The 24715-nt window shown below is 31.4% G+C and overlaps 2 protein-coding genes across 2 annotated transcripts; one reads left to right on the top strand and one right to left on the bottom strand.

The window, feature by feature from the left end:
* Positions 1–10488: 10488 nt before the first annotated feature.
* DOF2.4 (DNA binding with one finger 2.4) lies at positions 10489–12561 on the bottom strand. The gene is made up of 2 exons (XM_085700363.1): positions 12092–12561; positions 10489–11845 (listed from the first exon to the last, which is right to left on the bottom strand). The coding sequence occupies exons 1-2, from the start codon at positions 12146–12148 to the stop codon at positions 10802–10804; spliced, it is 1101 nt and encodes a 366-aa protein (XP_085556489.1). The 5' UTR covers positions 12149–12561; the 3' UTR covers positions 10489–10801.
* Positions 12562–21094: 8533 nt separating this feature from the next.
* LOC146926934 (uncharacterized) lies at positions 21095–21559 on the top strand. Its single transcript, XM_085706997.1, has 2 exons — positions 21095–21211; positions 21308–21559. Exons 1-2 carry the CDS (start codon positions 21095–21097, stop codon positions 21557–21559), a joined length of 369 nt encoding a protein of 122 aa, XP_085563123.1.
* Positions 21560–24715: the final 3156 nt, after the last annotated feature.

Raw genomic sequence — 24715 nt, 5'->3', positions numbered from 1 at the left:
TGATTGTCACCGAATTATCTAATTTATTCTTGCCCTAATTCCTTAGTGACAAAAACTTTAAACCTAAAATAAAAACCTAATTCCTTAGTGAATTTGAAGATTAGGGTTAAGCATTAACGAACAAGAATTCTTTCAATGATTCCAAGGGTTTGTATCTATTCCTAGATTACAAAGGCAAGGATCTCTGATTTCAAAGCGTTTATCAATTCCACTTCCGTTTCACAAAATAAACCATAAATCAATTTAAAGGTGATCAATCAATAAAAAGCATTAAGAACGGAGATAAGAGAAACAATCATATGAATTTCAATCAATAATATTAAACTAGGTCATAACAATGATGTTCATCTAGGTCTACTCATCCCCAACAAAGGAGGGTTTAGTTACACATAATTGAGCAATAAACAAAAGAAGAAGAATTACAAGATGAATTCATGAATAAACCTTGTTAAAACTCCTTCAATGATGTTCCAAGATGCTCCAAATCGCTCTCCTATGTGTTTCCAGGTGTTTTGATCTCCAAAAATCCTCTTCCTTTAACCTGAGACCGAGTTTCTTTATATAAGCACAGTCAAAATCGGTTACCGATGGCATCCAATCGGTAACCGATCCACAATTTAAGCCCAGAAAAATGCGATCCAAAGCTCAGGATCGGTGGCCGATTTAACAGGATCGGTGGCCGATTTTTGCAGTCTTGAAATATGGAAATTCAGCAGCAAAATCGGTGGCTGATTGGTGCAATCGGTGGCCGATTTCTGATTCCCTTAAACTTGTATTTTTGCTCCTTTGTGGCTTCTAGCTCCCATAATTACATCAAAAATGACCCAAAAATTACATAAAAATAGCCTAATGAACTAGGATGACAGGGTGTCATCAGAACATATTAAAACAAGTGCGCTAGAATTTCACAAACCCTTTATAATTGAACTATCTTACGGCAATCGATACACTTCATTTTTCACCACCACTTGACTTTTATTTAGACTCTCCTTTTACTCTAAACTATTCCTTTTGATATATTCAAGGATTCCCTCACTACTTTTCACCTTCAAGTACTTCAACTTAGTTAACCCCTTGATTGTAAGGGACGATTGGACCTCATCCAAGGTGACGTTGTCTTCCTTTGGATAAATCATAATATCCTTAAAATTCACAAATGATCTATGTAATGCACACAATAAGAGCAAAATATTATCTTCATCATCAAGATTCACTTCAATATTCACCAAATTATCAATGATTTGTTGAATTCCATCAATTGATCCATAATAGATTTTGACTCCACCATTCTAAATAAGTATAATTATCTTTTCAAGAATTGTCTATGAGCCAACGGGTTTGTCATATGCAAGGACTCCAATTTGATCCACATTGATGCCCCAATCTTCTTATTCTAGACTTCCCTCGACACTTTATCTATGAAACACAAGATAGTGACAATTTTTTCCTTATCACTCATCTCGGTCTTTGGTGATTGTTTCAAATTTATGGGCATCCTCGCCTCTCCCTTTAAAAGCTTCTACACACTTGTCTTGAATCAAAATTACTTCTTTCTTCACTTTCCATAACTATAATTGGTTGTCTCTAGAAAATTATCAATGGTTCGTTTGGTACCCTTGATGCTCACTTGAAAAAATGAATCCTTACCCAACGGCGAGTGCCAATTATTGTCAATTGGAAGAGAGTAGAACAAAACCAACCTCAAAATAGTCCAAGCAACAAAGAACTAAATGATAAACAAAACAACAATCAAATCAAGAACAACAAGATAAAGAGAGTAGAAGAACAAACACACTAAGATTGGTTATTTCGTTTGGTCCAACAATGATGTGAGTTTAGGAGAGAGAGAACTCTACAATCCATTATCAAGGAGTTTCGTAGAAAAAGAATTGAAAGGTTAAAAAAACAGAAATCCCTACTCCGATGCTTAGATCACAACTCATAGAATTTCCCATTTTTCCTTAAAAGTGCGTAATACACATAGACTGAAATGTTGTTCAACTTTACGACTCAACATTGCTTAACCACTATTAAAAATTTAACTCATTCATTTATCATTGTTTAGCCAACTAACTCAAGCTCATTTACTACTCTTTCCGTTAGTACAAGTTTTTTTTATTTTTTATCAAGTAGCATAATGACAAGAAATTCACTTTTAAAATAAATAAGTAGAGAATTTAAGGTTTAAAATGTCTTTGTCAACCGAACTAAGCTTACGGATAGTACAAATATTTCATTTTAATTTATTGTTTGGTATAGATAATTGTCGCTCCAATTCCAAATTCTTTCACCACATAAAGAACATGGAATGATCATGATACCCGAATTTCAAAAAAAACGACAATTTCGGGATCAAGTTCATCAAATCCCACATTATATGTTCCCATTATTGTTCAATGAAATATCCACACAATCAAGTGAATCAACAACAAAAGAAGTGAATTAGTATCAAATAATATTATTACTAATCACTTATAACTATAAGGTGATGACTCAAAGACCGACCAACTGTGAGTGAAGGTGAGATGTTAGTATCTCTTTCTAGGTTTTGAATATGCTTTATTCCTTCTTGGTAAGACATCCTTGGTTCTAGCAAAAGCTACCAACCCCCCAAACACCTTGACAAAGATTCCTTTCTTTCAACGTAGCCAATCCCATTTTCAAATTTTATAAGCACAGAAAGTATATTTTCCTCTTTTATCTAAACTTACACTTTGTAATTTTATATTTTTTGTCGTTATTTACTATATAGGTGAATCAAGAGTTCAAAAAGATTGGAATCTACAGCCACCATCTTATGTTTCGTACCATGAGTGTTAATATTCCAAGTACTTTAATTCTTTCAACAAAAAAAAAAAACAAGCACTTTAATACCAATTTTTTTCCCTTATATCCTGCAGACAATAATAGTTTTAGTCAGTATTCCTAAAAACAAATATTTGTTGTAAGAAAAAGTAGAAAATTGTTTTTTTTTAAGTGTCTGGTATAGATCTCTGAAACATGGTTTAAATGTGAAACTGTATCATTTTTAATAAAAAATAAATTTTACAATAATAAAAGATGAAGACCATAAATAATATTTTATTAAAATTTAATAAATATAGGAGGTCTTTCCCTAAAAAAAAAAACCTAAATATAGGAGGTCCATTGTTGGATTAGATCCATATTAAACGGTCTATGGTTTAGTTACTGATAAAAAAATTGTTATAAAAACTATTTTACTTTGAAAATATGTGAAAACAATTGTTATAAAAACTATTTTACTTTGAAAATAAGTGAAAACAATTGTTATGAAACCTATTATTATTAGATCTTTAAACAAAAACCTATTATTATTATTATTATTATTATTATTATTATTATTATTATTATTATTATTATTATTATTATTATTATTATTATTATTATTATTATTATTATTATTATTATTATTATTATTAGTCCAAACAAATATTATAAAGGCACACCCCCACTCCTTTTGTTTAGTATTACTGTTATTTTATTTTATTTTATTTTTTTGTCAAGTAGCTTAATAACTATAAATTAACCTTTATGATAAATAAGTAAGATATTTGGGGTTCGAACCTCGACCCTACGTATACAATACAATGTCCCTCTTTATTATTGTTAATTTATTAGTAAATTGGAAAAAGGAAAGGAAATGATGCTTTATTAATCCTTATTATTCTAAAAAAATCTTTTATTAATGCTTTGCTTCTTTTTTCTTATAGCTAAAAAATAAGTAATTAGTAAATTATACCCTTTACTAACCCTTTATAAATTTATTCTTGTTGTTTTAAGTGTATTTTATGAAGTACATTTTATATAAGTAATAGATATTGTGATTTTTATTGGTTAATTTTACTATAAGTTTTAAAAAATATTTTACTTTTCTTTATATGTGGTCACCTCATGAAAATATGCGCGATGCTATTCATCGCGAGAGAAATCATCCTGAGGCTTTCACGAATGGATTGATTTCTCACATACTGCATGTATTTTAGTCTAAATTTTCCACCGTTCAACTACCTTCAATTCAACACATGATAAAGATAAACCACACCTATCAGCCACCATGTTTCTACAGCCATAAATTTCACCACTGCATGTTTTAGAACCACCTTATGTGTCAACACGTGGCTAAATTATAGAGAGAAAAACTCTTCCATAAATTGTAGTATATATTATTATTTATTAACAATTATAGTAGGTTTGTAAATTTTATTGATGCAACCAAAAAAAAAAGAATGACACAACAATTCAAGGGTTGTTTTATAATGGTCGGGAAAATGTCGGGAAGCATGTTTTCGGGACATTCAGCATTATTCTGAAAATATTGCTAGTTTCACCGTTGACACTAATTATGGAGCTCATATTTAATTAGCTCTCCTTATACCAAAATTTTACAATCCAATTCAATAGTGATAAGTATCCTATTTTGACAGCCCTACTATAAAACTATAAGAGTAAGTACCTCGCCCTTCCCTTAAATCTATACTATGTATAAAGAAAATAACCCCCTCCAGTTCTTTTGGGCTGGCTTTTTGTCTTCCAAAAAAAGTCCTCAATTTTGAATATAAATAACACATGTACAAATATTAAAAAAATGTAACAAACACGATATGAATATGTCTATTTTTTCTTTCTTTAGCGTTTAAAAACAAACTAGATGAGTGTATTTATACTTACTTATTCATTATCATAGTTATACACTTAAACAACTCTTTCTATAATAAAGATAGTTGTTGGTGTCATTAAAAAAAATTAGATTATATATTTTTTTGTTATATTTTTGGTGTCATTGAAATAAATAATCATGTTTAATTTGATTTGTTATAACTTGAAAGGAACAAACAATTATATTTTTAGTTTTAATCCAAATCAAAATTTCATAAAAAAAACATCATTGATAATTTTCAAACGTTAGTTCAATAAAAAGAGCGGAAAGACAGACACATTTTTATATGCATTTTGAATGAGCTATAAGTTACATCTAGGGCCAACTCTCATATTCAACAAGTATGCTACATCTAGTTCAATAAAAAAAAACGTTAGTTCAAACATTTTTTTTATCCTTAAAAAATCACTTATTTAGAATTATCGGACATAATTGAAGCTATGCCTCTCGACAAAGATTACTTGCTAAGTTGTGAAAGTCTAATTTATTATGCTAAATCCAACCCCGTTGGTTAACACCTGAATTCTATGGTGATTAAATCTTAAAGTCATACAATCAATATATTGGAGTCCGTTTGATTGAAATAAAAAACCTTTCAGTTCAATGAGTCAATAAAACATTGTAAAAACCAAGTCATTGATTTTTTTTGTGCTAACCATCTGATTCTGGGAGAAAAAGGTCTTGGGGTTCTACCAAATGATTCGTCCTATAATAAAACTGATTAATGTTTGAGTCCAATTACTTACTTGATTTATCATTGATAAAAATTTGGTAGATAAGATCTTCTTAATAGGGAATCTATTTCAGTTACCATACCCTTAAATAAATGGAGTGTATAATACATTTTGTGACAAATAAAGAAAAAGGAAACCGCAGTAATAGTATCATCTTCAGAAGAATGAACAAGGTATCTTACATTCTTTTTTTGAACACAAACTAGTATAAAAAGCAGTGTGACACACCATATGAATTAAAAGCATGCATATCTGAATTTAGAATGTTCAAAGCTACAAATTCCAATGCTACATTGAGGCGCGTGCAACGAAGGATCCAATCACTATAACCAAAGTTGTAAATTGTGATACCTATGGTCCAAAACATACTGACAAAGCAATAACTTGTCTTCTTTTGAATAGATATGAATTCTCACGCGCTTAGACGCGTGAAGTTGTTGTAACTATGGTTGAAGTGAGAGTGTGTTGTTGTGACAGTACATTCTAGTATTCCATGGCAAGACATGTTACAGTTTGTGTTGCTGTGTTTGTGGCAGAAATACTGTTAGCAGATTTGTAAGTATTTGCTAAAATCTCTGTGCTTTGACTATGCTTCCAACTCATAGACATTCTTTGACAACGTTAGAATACAAATTATTACTCTCTGTTTTTGTACTTGATAGTATGCAAAAATCTATGTGTTACATTCACATTTATATATACATTTTGAATGAGCCAAGTTATATTAGAGCTAACTCTCATATTCGACAAGAATGCTACATTGATACAAGACATTAAGGATCTCAACGATCTTGACCGGCTAGTTTTTTATTGCTCACACACTTCGACAATAGTTGTGCTGACTTCCTAGGGTTTAGGGTATATGTAGTTAGAGCGGTTGGTGTAAGCAAGAGTTTGACGCGTAAATGAAAAGCGAACGTTGAGGAATATATAAATGATCATGAGTAGGGGTGTGCATAATAACCAGTTTAAGGCCCAAACCATAACCATATCCAGATCCACTTTAAAATATCCGGATTTTTTGTAAATGGTTATTAACCAACCCATTTTAAATGGGTTGGATATCCAAACCAATTAAAATTCGGATCGGGATTTTAACCCAAATTCTGGCACACTCTCTGGACGCTCTAACTCTCGATTTCTCTCTGTATGTTTTCTCTTCATTCCCTACTTCATCCTCCGTCGCCGCCGTTTCTCTCTGTCATCGTCCTCCACTGTTAGAGTTTCTCTGGTGACGCCTACTTCATCAACTTCATCTTCCGTCGTTGATTCTCTTCCGATTTTCACATTCCCCTCCATCAAACGCCGCTCCTCCACCGTCATCTCCGGCGACTGCGTCGTTTGCTTATCAAAGTTCGACCAAAACGATCTCCTCCGTCTTCTACCTCTCTGCTGTCACGCATTCCATACGGAATGCTTGGTTATCATCGAATCAAACCTGTCCGTTATGTCGATCATCGGTATTCGCTTTCAAATCACCAAAACGACAACGTTTATAGGTAATTCTTCTTCCACTATATCTATAGAGTATACATACACTGTTCAAAGTGGAAATTGACCGTTTCTGCGATTTAATTTAATGCGGTTGTAGAGGGATTATGATGGAGACGCAACCACAGGAAAATATGCAGCAACCACCGGTGGTTTCTTCCAGCGACGGCGCCGATAATCTACAAAACGATGCGGCGGTAGCTGATGTTTCAAATCACATGTAATTTTGCGAATTCACTCTTGTTTTTCTGTTTGAGAATTCTTTCGAATTGAATTTTGTAATTGTGGTTTGTTTTTCAGAGACACTAAAGAAGAAAAAGAAGAAGTAAAAACCGATGTTTCAAGGGCATATCCGAACCATATCCGAACCAAAGTAAAAATATTGGTTTTTACGACAAACCGGTTTTGAACCGGTTCTGAACCATATCCGAACTAGTTGTACTTAAAAACCGGTTTTTAGAGAAGTGGTTTCAAGAACCAAACAAAAACCAAATATTGGTTTTGGTTTTAGTTTGGTTTTAACTTTGCACACCCCTAATCATGAGTATATTCATATACATCAACACTTTAAAATTTTGAGTGAAGATGTCTAATCCAATTTCACTTATGTTTTTTTAGTGGAGAAAAAAAAAGCCAATTTTAGCTCAAAATCAAATTCAAATGTAGCGACTTCTGGATTTTTTCACAACTGAACAAGAATTCGGTGAACCCATCTTAATTTCGCTTCTACTAAGTATGTGTTTGTTTCCAATTCTATCACAACAGACGCACATCTATCACAACAGACGCACATCTACCATGTCTCTCACTGTTAAAATTGTAAAGCTAGTATTTGTAGCTTTGAAAAAACCTGAGTTTGTAGAGCCCCCGTCGCAGTTCCAAACAGGCAATAAGTTAAAAGAAATCACAAAATTGAAATAAAGTTGGATCGTGTGTGTATTATGAATGGTTTTCGAACCACCTTTATTGTCTTCTTTTTTAGGAGCTAGTTTTGTGTTTTGTTGCGTCGGAGTATCACGTATACTTCTCCATGTTTGGTGAGTCAAGTACGAATTGTACTCTTTTTATATCAAATAAAATTTATTTTGCAATTAAAATAATTAAAAAAATTGAAGGGAACTTATAGATATGTCATATGTATCTCCTCCATTGGAAATATACTCCCTCCATCCCAAATTATAAGCAAAAAAAATACCATTTTAGACTTATTACGAAAACTAAAACATAATAATTTGGAGTATACTTTTTGTGTTCATTTTAGAAAATAGGAACATGTAAACTCAACTTTTATTGATTATTGGTTATGAAGAAAATAGGAGGGAGAAAAATTGAATGTAATTTAAATTTAATTTCATAAAAATAAACAAAAGACTTTTAAAAAAAAAGATTTTTTCTTATAAATTATATCATTAAATCAGATAAAAGTTGGTTTTTTTTCCCTTATAATTTGAGAGCGAATTCATGCATAGAGCATAATTTCTCGAACTACGACGAATTTTTAGTGAAGATACCTCTAATGAGGTTTTGCTGCGCAAGATTCCACATCTCAATAATTTGTTTTTATCCATTATTCAACACAATGTCATGAATTTTGGAACTAAAGATATTGTCTTGAATATTTTTACTTTCCCCAACAGAAATGTCCTCGTTTTTCATCAATTTGTAATAAACATGACAATCACAACCTTTTTAAGTGGACTATGCACAACCTCTGATTGGGTCGATGTAATATCTCTCGTTTCTCAATCTCTTACCAGATATAGAGAGTCATTCCTAAAAAAAAATAGGGTTTTGTTAACCATTACCCCCGGAGCACTGGTTAAGGAATCCAAAAGTAAAAAAATTATCTTGGAAATATAAACTGTTATTTTTGACTAACTAATTATTGCACCACTTTTTAATAAAATCTTACCTCTTTTAGCTGCTTAACCAATGCCCCAGGGGCACTAGTTAACATTCTCCAAAAAAATAATCCTTCTGTTTCAAAATATATGTTGCAATTTTACAATGTCCACTATTCACATAGTTTACTTTGACTATATTTTTTAACTAATATATAAATACAAATGTTAACATGTAATATGTTGTTTGATTTGTCTCAATGAGTATTTTTTAAAGATATTAATGGTCAAAGTTGTGTATTGACATGTGTGCAGTGATTGACTGCGACATGTATTTTGAAATGGATAGACTATAGCTAGGAGTCATCATTGGTTATCTTCTTCTAGTCCTACTAATGGAAAACTCCACCTCAGTCCGAGTTTTCTTCATCTCAAGATGAGTTTTCTCCACCGCAACTTTCAAACCCTTGTATCCACTATGCCTTTCGAGTTTCAACTTGTAGCCTCTGCCTCTCAGATGATTTTGAGTATTCTTATCTCCGCCTCTTCAGGCGGCACCTCAATCTGAGTTTTCTCGATCGCAACTTTCAAACCCTTGCATCCACTATGCCTTTCAAGTTTCAACTTGTAGCCTCTGCCTCTCAGATGGTTTTGAGTATTCTTATATCCGCTTCTTCAGGCGGATCTCGGATGTTCTTGCTTCTGCCTCTCCAAACTGATATGAGTATTCTTGCATCTCCCTCTTTAGACTGATCACAAATGTTATTACCTCTGTCTCTCCAAATTGATCGATAAATGAGTGTTTAACTATCAATCTTCTTTACCAAATCAACCATCTCATTAATCACAACAACACTATCCACCAATTGCCTCTCTTTTATGAATGCTGAAGGATAGAGATGAGAGAATCCATAACCTTACCCATCGTTATATAGCTTTCAAAACAAAATTTACAGTAATTAATAATAATCTCGAATATAATAAAGGGGTTTTTTCTACATTACCCCTTAATGATTTGGAGGTAATTATCAAAGAAAAATCTATTTTTTAATTTTTTTTCTTACATTCAAATACCATTTTCATCTCTAGAACATCAAACTTCGTCATCTGTTTCATTCAACATGTGATCTTAACAATATAAAGCAAACATTTTTAGAGTTGAATATTAAAAAGGCATATATATAGTTGTATAAACATCAAGTTAGGTCCTACAACTATTGGTTTAACTTAACAAAAGGCATATGCCCAAAAAAGAAACTTAATAAAAAGCAAAAAAATATTAAAAAAAATAAAAGAAAACACTATTTAAATTCTGTCTAGATCAACAATTTATACAGGGATAGAAAGACAACCGTATTTTAGTAAGCTTTTTTCTATGGTAACTTTACTCTTTTCCCAAACGGAAATTCCTGTATAACTCATAATCAAAGCCTACTTTGACTACAAATTAAACTCTATTGCAACTTTGCAAGTGTGATTAATAAAAGATGCTGTTTCATACTAAATTGTAGTTATGCCTTGTGATAAAATTCAGAGACTTTTAAAATCTTTATATTGCAGTAACAATTATAGTTGCAGATAATAATTTAAAACTTTGATTAGAACTATTGCTAAGGAAGCTGCACTGAAATCATTTACTTACAATATAATTGTACATATATAAAAATAAAAAAATATATGCGAATTTATGATCATATCTCTCCAATTCAAAGTGTGAAAATATGCCAGCAAGTTAAATCAAACATTCAACCCAAAATATTGATAATATCCATTCCTTTGAACTCACAATGTTACTATATATATAAATATATCCAACCTTCTCATACAAAGAAACCTAAACCTATATTAAAAGTAACATATTAAAATGAAAGAAAGACATATTAAAAAACAAAAATAAAATATAATATCCCTAGGGTTTTCAGTTGATCTAAACTCAACACTCCTCAAATCCCTTACCAATTCATCTATTTTGAATGGAAATTTATCTCTTTAAGTTCTGAAATTGAAGCCACTAACCAAAACCATAAGCTTCACTTCACACAAAACACTATAAAATTCTACATCTGGTTACTAGTAGTATTAGAAGAAGAGCTAAAACCAGAAACATGATCAGTCCAATTAGCTGCAGAATTACCAGTAACAACAGCACTATTCCAAAATTGTTCACTTCCTTGATTACTGTTATTGTTTCCTGTGCTAATTCCCAAAAAGCCCCTATTGATACTATCTTCCATTTTCACAGAAGCAAGTTGAGTCATAATTCCAGAAGTTGAAATCACTTTTGGCCTCACATATCCACCACTAGTTATCATTTCATGATTTTGAACATTTCCTTCAAAAGGGTACAAATTACTATTTGAACCCTCCAAATTAGCCAAAAAAGGAAATTGATGCTGTTGATGAGTCATTGACATTGGCATCCTCCATTGCTCCAAACCACTTGAAGATAAAATTGAATTACCTCCTAAAGCACTTCCCAAATCACCTACTCCTCCCATGTAACTAAAACCATAGTTTAACCCTAAATCTCCTCCTCCTCCGACGACGAAATCATTAGGGTTACTGAAGTTATGATGTAAAGGTGTCATGAACCTCAATGATGACATTTGAGGTGTAAGGCCTAATATATCGGCGGAAGAGTGGATATTGTTATTGGAGGTGATTGAGTTTGTTGAACTAGCACTCCCCGTTTGGCGGTCAGAGCTAGCCGGAGACTTTGTTGAGTTTCCATTGTTGCTACTTTTGCTTGATCTCTTGTTTCTCCGGAAGCCTCCACCAACCGGGACATTCCTTAGAGCGCCGCCTCTTGTCCAGTACCTTCTGCAAGTCTTGCAGAAGTGTCTGGGCTGAGAGAGACTGTAGTTGTTGAAGTAACAAAATTTTGTGTTGGTTGATTCACAACGTGGACATTTCAGTGCTGCCTCCGGCATAGGCATGTTCGCCATCCTTGCCCTATCGGACATCGATCCTGGCCTAATTGAGCCGGTGGATCCTCCTCCATGAGGTTGAGACTGTGACTGTGGTGGTGGTGGTGGTGGTGTCTGAAGCAGTTGTTGAGAGACGGAGCCGCCGTTTCCTGGTTGCTGATGATGATTCTGTTGCTGAAATAACAACATAAATAGACAAAAAGGAAGAAAAATTAGAAAAAGAGTATATGAATTGAGAATAAGGGAAGAAAGGGAATAAGAAAGAAATCAAATATTTGGTATATTCAAGAAGAGGTATAAATAAAATTAAAGTAACAAGAATATTGTTTTTCCTTTTTATCTTTTGAATTATTTTGCCTTTTGGACAAAGAAACAAAAGCAAGAACCAAATTAAATGGAAACCTTGCTAATTATATTTACCTGTTGCTGCCAGTTGGCTGCATCAAGATAAGCTGCTGGTATGGAAGTAAAAACCATGTTTTCTCTCTTTGAATTTTTTTTCCTTTAGGTGATAATAGTGAAGAGAATCACATCAACAAGGTAGAAAAAGAAAAGAGTGTCTATGTGTTTGTGTTGGTGATGAGTTGAAGATAGAAGAGAGAAAGCAAGAAAGAAATTAACAAGTGGTTATGAATGTTTGAGAGGTAGAAATGAGAAGCAAAAGTAAAGGAGGGGTGTTTTGAGTATTTATATATAAAAAAAAATCTATGTTGCTTGTTCACTCTCTCTTCTTCTCCCTCCATAACATTATTTTATTATTATTTTTTGCTTTCTAGGGTTTTGAGAAGGTGGTGTGTTTCTTAACCGGTAAGCTTTCTGTTTTTTATGCTCACTGCTAGAGACTATTTTAAGTACTGTGCTAAGACAGAGAGATCAGTACTAGCTGCTGACCAGTCTATGTTTGTTAGTAATTGGCAATAAATATTTTGAAGTTTAATTATCATGTGATTCTAATGTAAAGTTTGTTTAATGAATGATACAGTACCTTATGGTCTACATTGGTTTCTTTTGATTAAGAATTTATAAAGTTTGAGTGTCATGGATGAATTTTTTGTTTAGGTAGATTTAAAAGGATGGAATGGTACTTCAGTTCAAGGTATATTGAAGAACTTAGATTTTAAAGAGCACTTAAAAATGTATTCATATTTATCTTTCTTTAAAGACACTAGTGGAGCTCGATCATGAAACCTCCAAGTTCAAAACCCGTCTTTTTACCGCTATATCAAACATTTAAAGTTTGAATTAATCGAGTCTCGTGTATATAAAACCAGCCTCTACGCTTGTGACGGCCGTAGAGTACATATATCTATCATTCTTGGAACTCAGCCAATGAGAGTCTCGTATATTTAAAGAGTTTTTTTTTTTTTTTTGCTATAAAAATCATCAAGAATCATGTGAAATCCCCTTTAATTATCACATGTGGTGGCTTAATCCCCTTTTATATTTGGGAATTATCACTTAATTTATTTTAGCCTCTGTATTTTAAGCGTGCCCTATATCGCTTTCTTTCATTGTTAACCTATGTAACAAATATTTCTTCTGCCTTAGTTCTTCTCTGGCACTCCTTGTGCTTGAGAGACTAAGTTTGGGTTAATATATTTCATTTTAACTTCTTAAAAAGAAGAATCATGTGAAATTAAATAAATGATTAACCAATTATATGGAGAAATATATTTTTGGTGACATTCAAAATAAAAGAATTATTTATTTAATGTTTACAAATAGGTCAAATCGTAGAAAACAATTTATGGTGCGTATTTATATTTCATTTTACACAAAATAATAAATGAAAGAAGAAAATGAACATCAAATCATCTTTATCAACCATTGATATATTCTCATTATCATAAAAGCAATATATAAAACAATAATTTGATATTGAGGCTCATAATATTAATTAGAGGTTATCATTAATAATGAAAAAAATATGAAATATCATATCGAAAATTAAAAGTTAAGTTCAACTGTTTGAATTTATTTTTTAAATGTGAATTTTTTTTTTGTCTAGTAGCCTAGTGGCTAGAGCTCACACAATTTAATTGTGGAGAAGTGGGGTATTCGGGGTTCGAACCCCGCTCCTGCATATAAATATGCAATATCCCTACCAGAGCTAATTATGTGAGGAAGAGTAATTTAGGAAATGTGAGTACACATTTGTTTTTTCTTTTGAGAGGATAAATACATATATACAGTAGAAACTCTTTGAATTAATACTCGGTAAATTAATAAACTCTCTAAAATAATAAATTTGTCCGGTCCCGACTTGGGCCAATGTAAAAAATTGAAAAACACGATAAAATAATAAGATAATAATTTTTCGGGAGATCCCTTTATAATTTTCAGTCCCAAGAAAATCATAAATTAATAATTCATAGAAACTAAAAAAATATATTAAGAATACATTGAACACATTTGTTCATCTTGTTTACTTTTACTGTACTTCAAAAGTCATTATTGATTTCCAATGCATATGAACACAGTAGTTACTAATTTACGTTGAGTCACAAGGTTCGCTGCAACGTAATTCTAAGAGGCATAGACTAATTTGCCTTTTTTGTTTGGTATGTACAGTATAATAACTTAAAAACTCTTTAAATTAATAATTATTAATTTATCGATAAATTAATAACTCTCTAAATTAATAAATTTCTCTGGTCCTGACATTATTAATTTATAGAGTTTTAACTGTATGTTGGATATCATAAATTTAACTATATGCATATTAATGCTCCATATTGCTCCTACCATTTAAATTTTTTGAATTTGTCACATTGACCGTAAACTGTATACATCTACTATTCTCAAACATCATTTGATGAGAACCTCGTGCATTGGACCGCCCAATCATAAATTTAAGGTAAAGAATGTGATGTAAGAATGTTTTTATATTATCCTATAGTATTATTGTATAATATATTAAATTAAATAAAAAGGTGTCTATTGGTGCTTTATTGATGGACTATAGTCGAATTAGTGTCCCGACCAAATGAAACTTTTTCTTGGTCCGGTCTGTACCCTTCCCCACTATTGTTTGCTTTTGCATTGCATGGGAATATTATTTATCCATTCCACTCACTCCCACGCGCCACCACATGAATATTGAATACCTTAGTCAAATTCATCAACACATTTTACAGAGAAGAATAACTCTTTTTTGCCAAAGTGTGTCTGATCTTAGATATATGGTAGATTATATGATCATTACCTAAATGATTTTTTTATCACCTAAAAAGGAGGAATTTGAACTGAAATTGTGGATTCCTATGATTGAAGTTTCTCATTCCTTCAGTTTGTTACTCATTGAAAGGTGATCCCAAAGATTTACATAGTAGTAGTTGATTTGAAAATCCACCTTTTTCCATGGACCAATGTGAATGTGGTCTAAACTCTAAATTACCTTGTATAAGACGCTTTTATTTAATATTTGAATTACTTCGGATGTTTTAAATTATTGAAGTTAATTTTCTAAGGGAATTATTTAAGGCTTTTTAAATAGGTTATTGAACTGAAAAAATAATTGCAATTGAGTCCTAAATCAATCAATATTGAACACAACACAAGTTTTTAATCAAGACTCATAGTTTCTAACTAAAATTTTTAATTTGAAAAACGTGGGTTCCTGTGTGGATGGAGACTTATGCAAGAGAAGATTCATACTAAAATGGAGTTGTTGCGGGATTAATTGGAGATATTCATCAAGAATATTGTGTGTTTAGTTTCAATGGCATCAAAATCAGCTAGTCATTTATTTGCAATGTGCCCAAAGGCTTAGGAAATTTGGAAAACGGTTTTTTATTGGTTTGGATAGTTGGTAGAGGCTAGAATGGAATAAAGACATCCTGTTAATTTGGTTGAAACGGAATGAAGTTATTTTTAATAGGAAAGTGGGTAATACAATGGAGGTGGTTGATCGATGTTGTGAATTCGTTGAAAATCACACCAATAAAATATTTGATGTGTGGAGCAAGTAATAATCACGCAACCAAAACAAAGTGTATGGAAGTTATAAACACAAACAAAAGTAGAAAACAGCGACAGAAAAGAAAGAGAGATCACACGAAATTTGTTTACCTAGTTCGGTCCAAAACTGACCTAGTCTGGGGGAGAGAGCAGCCCTCCATTCCACTATAATGATGAGTAACTTTACAAAAGAGATATCAATGAGTTACAAGAATAAGTCTCCCGCCTAATTCTACCTAAAGTCTCAATCTCTTCCCGTGACCAAGAGACTCAATCCTAATTGTGTTTCCCAAGGTGAATCAACCCTAACCCCAGTGTTTGTTACCAAGAGCAAACTATATACAAACCTTAGTTTTTGTGTTGCCTTCTAAACCCTTGTTTTCAGCTCTCTCTATCTCAAGGTTTACTCTCATACAAGGTCGATATTTATAGTAAAAGTATCACTTAAAATTTGGAATAAATCTGCACTGAAAAATATGTTCCTGTTTTTCGCCTCCGGTGCACCATCGTGCCACGTTGCGATTCCATCGCGCCACGTTTTTTCCAGTGACTTACTTCAGAACTGAAACATCCAATCATGCCACCTTACCCTGCAAACGTGCCACGATTTCTCCAGAATCTGATTTTAAGTTAATTCTCACAATCGAGTTAAGTGTTTATCTTGGTCTTAGTTTGTATGTATAGAAGGTAGAAATAAAAACTTACTTTTTACCGGATTGGTGGACAAATCCTTTCTCATGTATTCAATGTGTTTGAATTGATTCTTTTGTAATGGGTTTAGAGTAACCTATGTACTCGTTTGAATACAAATTTGCTTATAAGAAAACTTGTGATTAGGATTTGAATGTAAAGATCTAATTACAATTTATTTAAAGTTAATAACCTAATTACAAATTATTTAAATATTTAGAAAGGTTAAATATAATTTTCGTTTTTATAATTGTTCAACATCTAGTTTTTCTTCTAATATTGTGAGATTCTTACTCACACTTAACATAATAACAATCTTTTTCTTGTGAGTCCATCCATTCATCTTGGTATGCTCAAGTGTAAGTATGACTCCCACATTTGATGAAGAAGTGGTTGTGAGTTTAAGTGAGAGAATCCACATATATAATATGTTACGGTTTTTGGTTCTGCTAGAATTTTAAGGTCAACTATGTTTTGTTCGGGTTAGCGAGCCAGCCCATATGGCTAGCCCATTTTGCCGGCTCTAGCCGTAGCCCTGTTTATTCACTTTACTGCATTTCTCATTCACAATTTCTCATTTAGAACGAAGTGGATCAAGAGGAAGGCAATCACTAAGAGCTTTAAGGGAGGAGTCTCTCTCCTCACACAAGGTTTTTCTAGGGTATGTTTTGTTTCTTTTGTAATTTGTTTTTAGTTACCACGGGTAACTAAATCTTTTTAGGCTAGGGTTCTAAGTTGAACCTCTAATTTGTTTTTTGGATAATTATTTAATTTAAAGTTTTTTATTCAGTTATTTTCTATTCGCTCTTTAATTTTACTGTAGTGCTTAAGATTTGTCACCTTTGAAACATAACCCTGATTTAGGCGCATAGGTAGTGACAGGGCCTAATGCTGATATTCATATATGATATTTATATCTGTCTAACCAGGAAGTAATTAATTAGTAACTAGCGAAACAAACCGAAAGCAAGTGTACCCTGATAGTAAGTACTTAGGGAGGTGACACACCTAATATTGATGAACATCTGCTGAAATCAGGTAGTAACTAGTTAGTTATTAAGGAAACAAGTCACTTCACGACTTAAATCAACCTAGTAACTCCATTCTTTTTGCACCTTGGTAAGGTAGACGATGATAGGGCTGTCCGCTTGTAGAACTATCGAGAGGGAGAGTGTGTTATGTACTTCTAAGTTTCATTGATGAGGGAACCTTTATGAACACTGGGAAGTCATACCTTTGGAAATTTAGGAACCCTAATTTAAGTTTATGTTTCAATTACTCCTAAGCGAGTACGACCGACATGCACCGTCACATGGATCAGCAGGTGCAACTTGATAGGTAGAGGGATAGACCAAATCTATGAGAGAGTAAGACCCCAAACGTAAGGATCATCGTGCGACCAGAAGATGTAACTTGAGAGCTGATTAGGTTATCACGTCCCAATGAACTCAGTACTTATATAGTCTACTTAGAATAATTGAACTTGACTTGACTGTTAATTAATTTCAACAAATGAGTAGAGGAGATTCAAAGAATCCTAACCGACATGAACATTCTGCAATCAAACAAGTAAACTTTGCTCTGTCGCAAATAGATTAAATTGCAAAAATCTAAACTCTTATCTCTTTGTTAATTTATTTTGTTCCCAAATAAGATACACAAATTGTTAGGACGAAACGACAATCCATGTGGATATGATACTCTAATTATCACTTTATTACTTGGTAAACGATTTGGTACACTTGTCTAATCCGACCATCAAACATGTTGATTGCTTTTTGTGTCTTACAATGTTGATAGACAACAAATTATAGATCTCAACGGTGAGAAGTGTGATCAGGTTTGTGTGAAGTGGGGCACGTGTCTACATTGCACTCAGTTACATCTGCACAAGTTGGACAATTTATATTTTAAACTTGAAATTTAGATTTATGCTCTGTTTGGTAAGACCAAGAAGTTAGCTTATAGCGGAAAGCGATAGCTTATAAGCTCATTTAATGAAAAAAGCTCTGTTTGGTAACATTCGTTTCATAACGAGCTTATAGCTTATTTTACGAGTTTATAACTTTATTTTCAGACGCTATTTCATGTATCATTTATGTCCACGAACCAAGCTCAATAGTGTTGTTCGTGAGAGGTGTGTTAAAGAGTCCCACATCAAACAAAATATGGCATGAACATGTATTTATTTATAGGTGAGGAAAATTCTCGCCTCAAAATTTGGTTTTGTAGGGTTGGGTTAGGCCCAACGACTCTTTCCAATTTGCATATCCAAATTCAAGGTCGCAAGATTCCATCAATAAAATAGTTTTTGAAAAAATAACACTTATAATTTGAATTTGATGAATCCCATTCACCTTTATCTACACAATTATTTCTACCTAGAAGTTGGAAGAAAAAAAATTATGACATGGTAGAAAAATATAAGACCAAATTGAAAAAAAAAATGATCAAAATAAAATGAGTGAACAAGAAGAAATGAAAAACTTTCAAATTTGAAACAAAAATTTAAGTTTGTTTTGTATCTACAACTTATCTGCTCTCAGGAGTATGGGATGTATTGGATTAGGATTTTAAAAGACAATTTTTGTTTAAAAAAGTTTTAAGGATTTTAAAAGACTTTGCATGATTTTAATGACTTTCATGATTTTAATGGATTTCAACGGATTTACATCAAAAGATTTTAAAGGATTTGAAAAGATTTTATGGATTTTATAAGATTTCAAAAGAATTTATGATTTTTAAGGATTCATTAGAAAGAAATGATTATAACACACTCTCTTTTACAGAGAGGGGGTGGGGGGGAGGGAGAGAGAGAGAAGAGAGAAGGAGGGGAGAGAGATAGGAGAGAGAGAGAGAGAGAGAGAGAAGAGATAGAGAGAGAGAGAGAGGGAGAGGGGGGAGAGAGAGAGAGATGAATAGAGGAGAGAGATAAAAAAATCTTAAAAGAAAAAAAAATCCTAAGAAATCTCATGTTTTTATGAGAGACTTTTTTATGCTCACTAGAAAATCCCACAAAATCCATCAAAATCCAATTTGTTAAACAATCTTTATAAATTTGAATGATTTTGAATACCACAAGACTTTTTTTAGGTGATGAAGAGTCTTGATTGAATACCACAAGACTTTTTTTAAATGACAAAGAGTCTTGATTGAATACCACAAAACTTTTTTTAAATTGCAAAGAGTCTTGATTGAATACCACAAAACTTTTTGATAATAAAAAAGTCTTTTAAAATTCCTTAAAATCTTAATCCAATACACTAACACCATTCGAAGAGTTGGTAACAAAAAAAATGTGAATTTTTGTTCTTTTGTGTTATTTGCACTAGGTACTTAACAAAAGTACATCAGTTTTTTTTTTTTGAAGAAAAAGTACATGAGTTATTCACCTTAAAAATGTGAATTTCTACCAATTAAGCTGCTTAACAAAAAACAAGTGACTCGCGTATGCCGCTTTGTGTTATTTGCTGCAAGTTAAAGCTTATTAATTATTTTTTTTCTTCCAAAGTTCACCATCTATCTATATATCTTTGAATTAGAAACTTGAACTATTCTTAAGCTTCCATTGTGCTTATGTGGCACTTCTAAAAAAGCTTCTCATCTCATCTCATAGTATTAACAAGTTGGCTTTCTATCTTACAATAACAATTAAATTAAATAAATCTCAAATTCATGAGTTTCTTAACTATAACAACTTCATTTAATATCCACTCCAAAATTTCTAGACAAATTGCTTAAACTACTTAAGGCTCCTTCTACTTATAAGAAGAAAAAAAACGTACAAGTGTTATTGATAATTAAATCCCACCATTTTTAATATTAAAAATGATAATGGTACTTTAATTAATAAGTTCTAGCCTTCTAAAAAAAAATTAAAATATTAAATATACTTGGATACAATTTTTGTATCGGGATGCAATATTATTTTTTATTTATCATATCATCATATCATAATCATAATATGATTAATTTGGAACTTCATTTTATCAGAAATGAAATTATGGCTACCTTGCCCACCAACTATTAAATGTAAAATAATATGAACTACTATGTCAAAAATACCGTGTCAACTCTAATGCAGTTCTTAATTTATTAATTTGCAAGTATTCTTTTATTTTTTAAAGTAAATTTGCAAATATTTGTAACTCTAGCCTTTTAGTATCCTACGGTTACTTTTATCAATCGGTTTCATATCCTTCATCTTCTATATATTTACACTATATTTATAAGGACATAATTGACAACTTTTCAACAAAGAATTTTCACATGCTCATGGTGTATATATATGGTTGTTTTTCAAGCTTTTGTTTTGCGGTGGCATGTGATGTGTAGTCAACCTCTTGCTACTATACATGGTTTCTTACTCAATGATTTAGGTAAAAATTGACACTTATGATACAAGGTATGTTACAATTTGTATTTATTTTGTTTGGAGAGGAATATTTAGTGTTGGTTGTGTATTTCATTATATATAATTGTACTTTGTGCAAGGCTGCAAGAGGAACTATGTTTGGTCTTAATTATATGTTTTGATTGGTGTGTTTGGCAAACTAGCAATATATTGCTTCGGTTTACTTTGTTTTTCATTCTGGAATTCGAGAATAAAAAGCTTTGTAAAAATAAATACCAAAAATTTTCGTAAAGTATAGATAAGTACAAAGATGTCATGGGTTTTTGCATAACTTTTTTGTTGGTCCCTATTTTTTTTAAATGGCAGAAAAATATGATTTATTTGTTTATGTTATATATATCATTTGGATTGAAGGAAAAATGAATGAGACTGGAGTTGAAGTCAATGATCCTAAATTAGGGAATGTTCAAAATGTCGATGTTCATTATTGGAAGTATAATGTTACTGCTTCTATTTTGGATGGAAACAATGTTTTGGTTAGTGCCATTTACGAAGCATTTTTGTTGTTTTATGTTGTTAAGTTGTTGTTGGTTAATTATAATTTTTATGATTTCTTGACAAATCTATTGTAGCATTTTCCTCGAGGTGTTGCTGAGAATGTTTTGTATATCAATCAATCTAAAATTCTCCTTTTTGACGAAGAAACTGGTAAATGTTATGACTGTGATGTTCACATTGCGCCAAAAAGCATGCATCAGAAGTACATAGGGAGAGGATGGTATGACTTTGTTCTTGAAAAGGGCCTAAAAGTTGGTGACATTATTTTGTTCACCGTCAATAATCCTCCTAATAGGATGTATGCTACCGTCGTTAACTGGGGATAATTTTATGATCGAATGTGGTGGCTCAAGGTTGTTGGTATGATTGTCTATTTTTAATGTAATATTTTAAGTTGTGGAAGGTTTGATCAAAAAAATGATTGTCCTGTTTATTGAAGTTAAATTTTAATTTTTTTTATGTTAAATTTAGTTAATAGTTGAATTAATGAATTGAAGTTTATGTTAAACTATTTCTATTGAATGTATGGTTTAAATATGGTTTTAGTTATTCTACGCTCATTGTGAGACAACATTATTTTATTTTAAAAATTCGATTGTTTGGAGAATTCGAGGAATTGTGTTTTGATCCATTTAAATGTCTTTTCATAAAGATAAGTTTTTTGTTTTGGATTATAACACAAGAGAAATCTATACACATATTTTCAGTTTTTCTGATAACTTTCACGCGCATGAAAAAAATACTTATAAGCATATTTTAATAAACATCTTTGTAAAGGAAACTTGAGTTGTTCTTATGCAAGCTTTATGATGATGTGGCACTTTAGAAAAGCTTCCTATCATATCTCAAATCTCTTAATTTCATCTCTAACTAATGCTTTAGAGAAATTTTTCATCTCTCATTAAACATCCAAAACAACTATGGTTAAATTTTACAAATCCCACATTAAAACAAGATATAAACCCGTTAAAAAGACTATCTGGATTTAATGTGGGATTTGTAAAATTTAAGAATAGTGGCCAAATGTTATAGCTCAGTTATTTATTTATGTAATATTTGTTAGTCTAATTTTTTAGCTTTATTTCTAATTGTATTGCTTTAATTGTGTATGAAATTTTTCCTTTTCTTGGTCTTAGTTAAACATATGATGATTCATTTATACTCCTATATATACATATAATTGTTCCTTACACTCTCATGTAAACGCCTTTTTTATTCTATTAATATTTATATATGATTGAATAATGCTAAAAGAAATCTAATCATAAGATAATAGTGTTGTATTCTCACTATTTCTTTTGGTCAGAAAAGGAAAAGAAAAAAAATAAAAAAATGAAAAGGGAATTACATCTTTACAAAGGACACCCCAAGAGCATCAGCTAGCAAAGCTTATGACAAGCGAGATGAAAGCTAATAAAAGAAATGGTCTTATATGATTACACTATTAGGATAAAATATGACATGTCTTTAAACTTATAAAATATCATAGGGCGCACACCAAAAAATACTCATTTCAATCACATTTATAAGGAAAAAACAACTTTTTAAGTTTGTTGTGATATTTTTACTCATTGTCCTTAGAGTAATTACATAAACCTACAATACAAATTCTCATTTTTTAAACAACGCTCATATTTTAATATAAATTAATACTGAACGTAATCATAACACTACTTTAAAAAATAATATTATAAATCATTGAATTGTATATGATAATACTTATCACACTTTTTATTTCTTCATTTGTAAAAATATTGCAAGTATTATTTTAGTCAAACCCATATTGATTTTATGTTAAATTCGGTTAACGGTTGAAGTAATGAATTGAAGTTTATGTTAAACTATCTACGTTGAATGTATGATTTGCATTTTCTAATATAATTCTTCAATGATTGTTGATAATTGTCTGACTTTTTTGGAGATATTCTTGAAATTTTATGACATTATTATCATTTAATAATTTTATATCGCTGACTTAAATCCAATAATCTAAAGGTAACAATTCTACATCGCGGACTTAAATCCAAAAATCTTAAGGTGAGACCAAATTGAGTGATTTTAAAACTAAAGGACTAAAACTAAGTACAAATAAGGGACTAAAACTACAATTAAACCTAAATATTTTAACTAAAATTTTGTTGAGTACCTTATGTAAAGCCACTATTCAAATTCTAAAACTAACTTTATAGTATATTACACCTAAATGTCACAATTATTTATTAAGAAAATGACTTCAACAATATTTTTTTAAATTAACCAAATATAATAATAGTATATTTAATTATACCAATCAGCTCTAAATATAAGTCATTAAGAAAATGACTTCAACTATTTAGGGAACATAAAAGAAAATTTATCGCCACATTATCGCCACAAAATTAAATTTTGAATAAATATGCGAGAACTTAAGTAAGATATATGAGATTAATAGTGAGAAGTTGATGCATGTAAAGGTTAATTTTCTTCAATTTCATAAAGAAATAATATTGAGATTTATCATTGTTTATGTGACAAAATCAAACAATAAAAATATTGTAATGAAAAATAAATATATTTAACAGTATTTTAATGAAACCCGTGCAATGCACGGGTTGAATACCTAGTTATAGACTAATAACGCATTCCACATGTATAAAAGGTATAACCTCAAAATTTACTTTCAAAAGGTAAATTAACAACAAGATAATATATTGCTATTGAAAGTTTATTTTCGAACAATAGTATTTTAGGATAATTATGGCTTCAATAGTTAGCGGTGTATTAGAAACAACCGAAGTGCTGGAAGTAGCTCCAAAACTACTTTGGATTGATACTCAAATGAAGGCCCATAATAATCTAGCTCATATTTGATAATTTCTCATAGTAACCTCCATGTTTCTTGCGCGCCCTCCAAAATCATCTATGGATTTTTGAATTCTAGAGTCTAAAATGTGTTCTGTTATTTACAAAGTGAAAAAGATTAGCCACCATTGTTTTAGCCATGGTTCTACCACGGGTAACGGTTTTTTTAGGACTTTTCACCTTTGGATTCTAGAATCCGAACATAACAAAAGTAATTCGGATTTTAGAATCCAAACACCCCTTTTTACATGCTCTGAACCTTTTTTACATATTTTGAACCCCCTCTTCTACCAAAAAATTATGGGGAGAATTATTATATCGAGTCATTCGGATTTTAGGATCCAAATAGCATATTTACATTCTTTGAACCCTTCTTATGCAAAAATATCATGCTTTGAACTCCTAGTTTTGAATCTCATGTTTCTAAGCATGTTTTTGAACTAGAGGTTGTTTGAACGTTGTTGCACGTTTAGTGAGAAACTTGAATATCTAGCTTCAGCAAATCACAGTAAAAAAGGCATTGGGACGTGATAAATTAAGTTTAGATGTTGAACCAAACAACCTATAAAATATCAGTATATCCTGAACCTTAAGGGTTCATGTCCTAGATAAACTTATTATAAACGTATCAAAAGGGAACT

The sequence above is a fragment of the Medicago sativa genome, chromosome 4 (genome assembly GCF_051527215.1).
Source record: "Medicago sativa cultivar Bolivia chromosome 4, Bolivia_mono, whole genome shotgun sequence".
Lineage (NCBI taxonomy): Eukaryota > Viridiplantae > Streptophyta > Magnoliopsida > Fabales > Fabaceae > Medicago > Medicago sativa.
The sequence above is the reverse complement of the archived record's forward strand: the minus strand, read 5'-3'. Positions and strand labels throughout refer to the sequence as shown.

Bases quoted from the DNA above. Each gene is read 5' to 3' on its own strand.
- LOC146926934 (XM_085706997.1), top strand. From the start codon at position 21,095: ATGAATGAGACTGGAGTTGAAGTCAATGATCCTAAATTAGGGAATGTT. The intron at 21,212-21,307 runs GTTAGTGCCATT...AATCTATTGTAG, and splicing joins TGGATGGAAACAATGTTTTG to CATTTTCCTCGAGGTGTTGC.
- DOF2.4 (XM_085700363.1), bottom strand. From the start codon at position 12,148: ATGGTTTTTACTTCCATACCAGCAGCTTATCTTGATGCAGCCAACTGG. The intron at 11,846-12,091 runs GTAAATATAATT...TTGTTATTTCAG, and splicing joins CAGCCAACTGGCAGCAACAG to CAACAGAATCATCATCAGCA.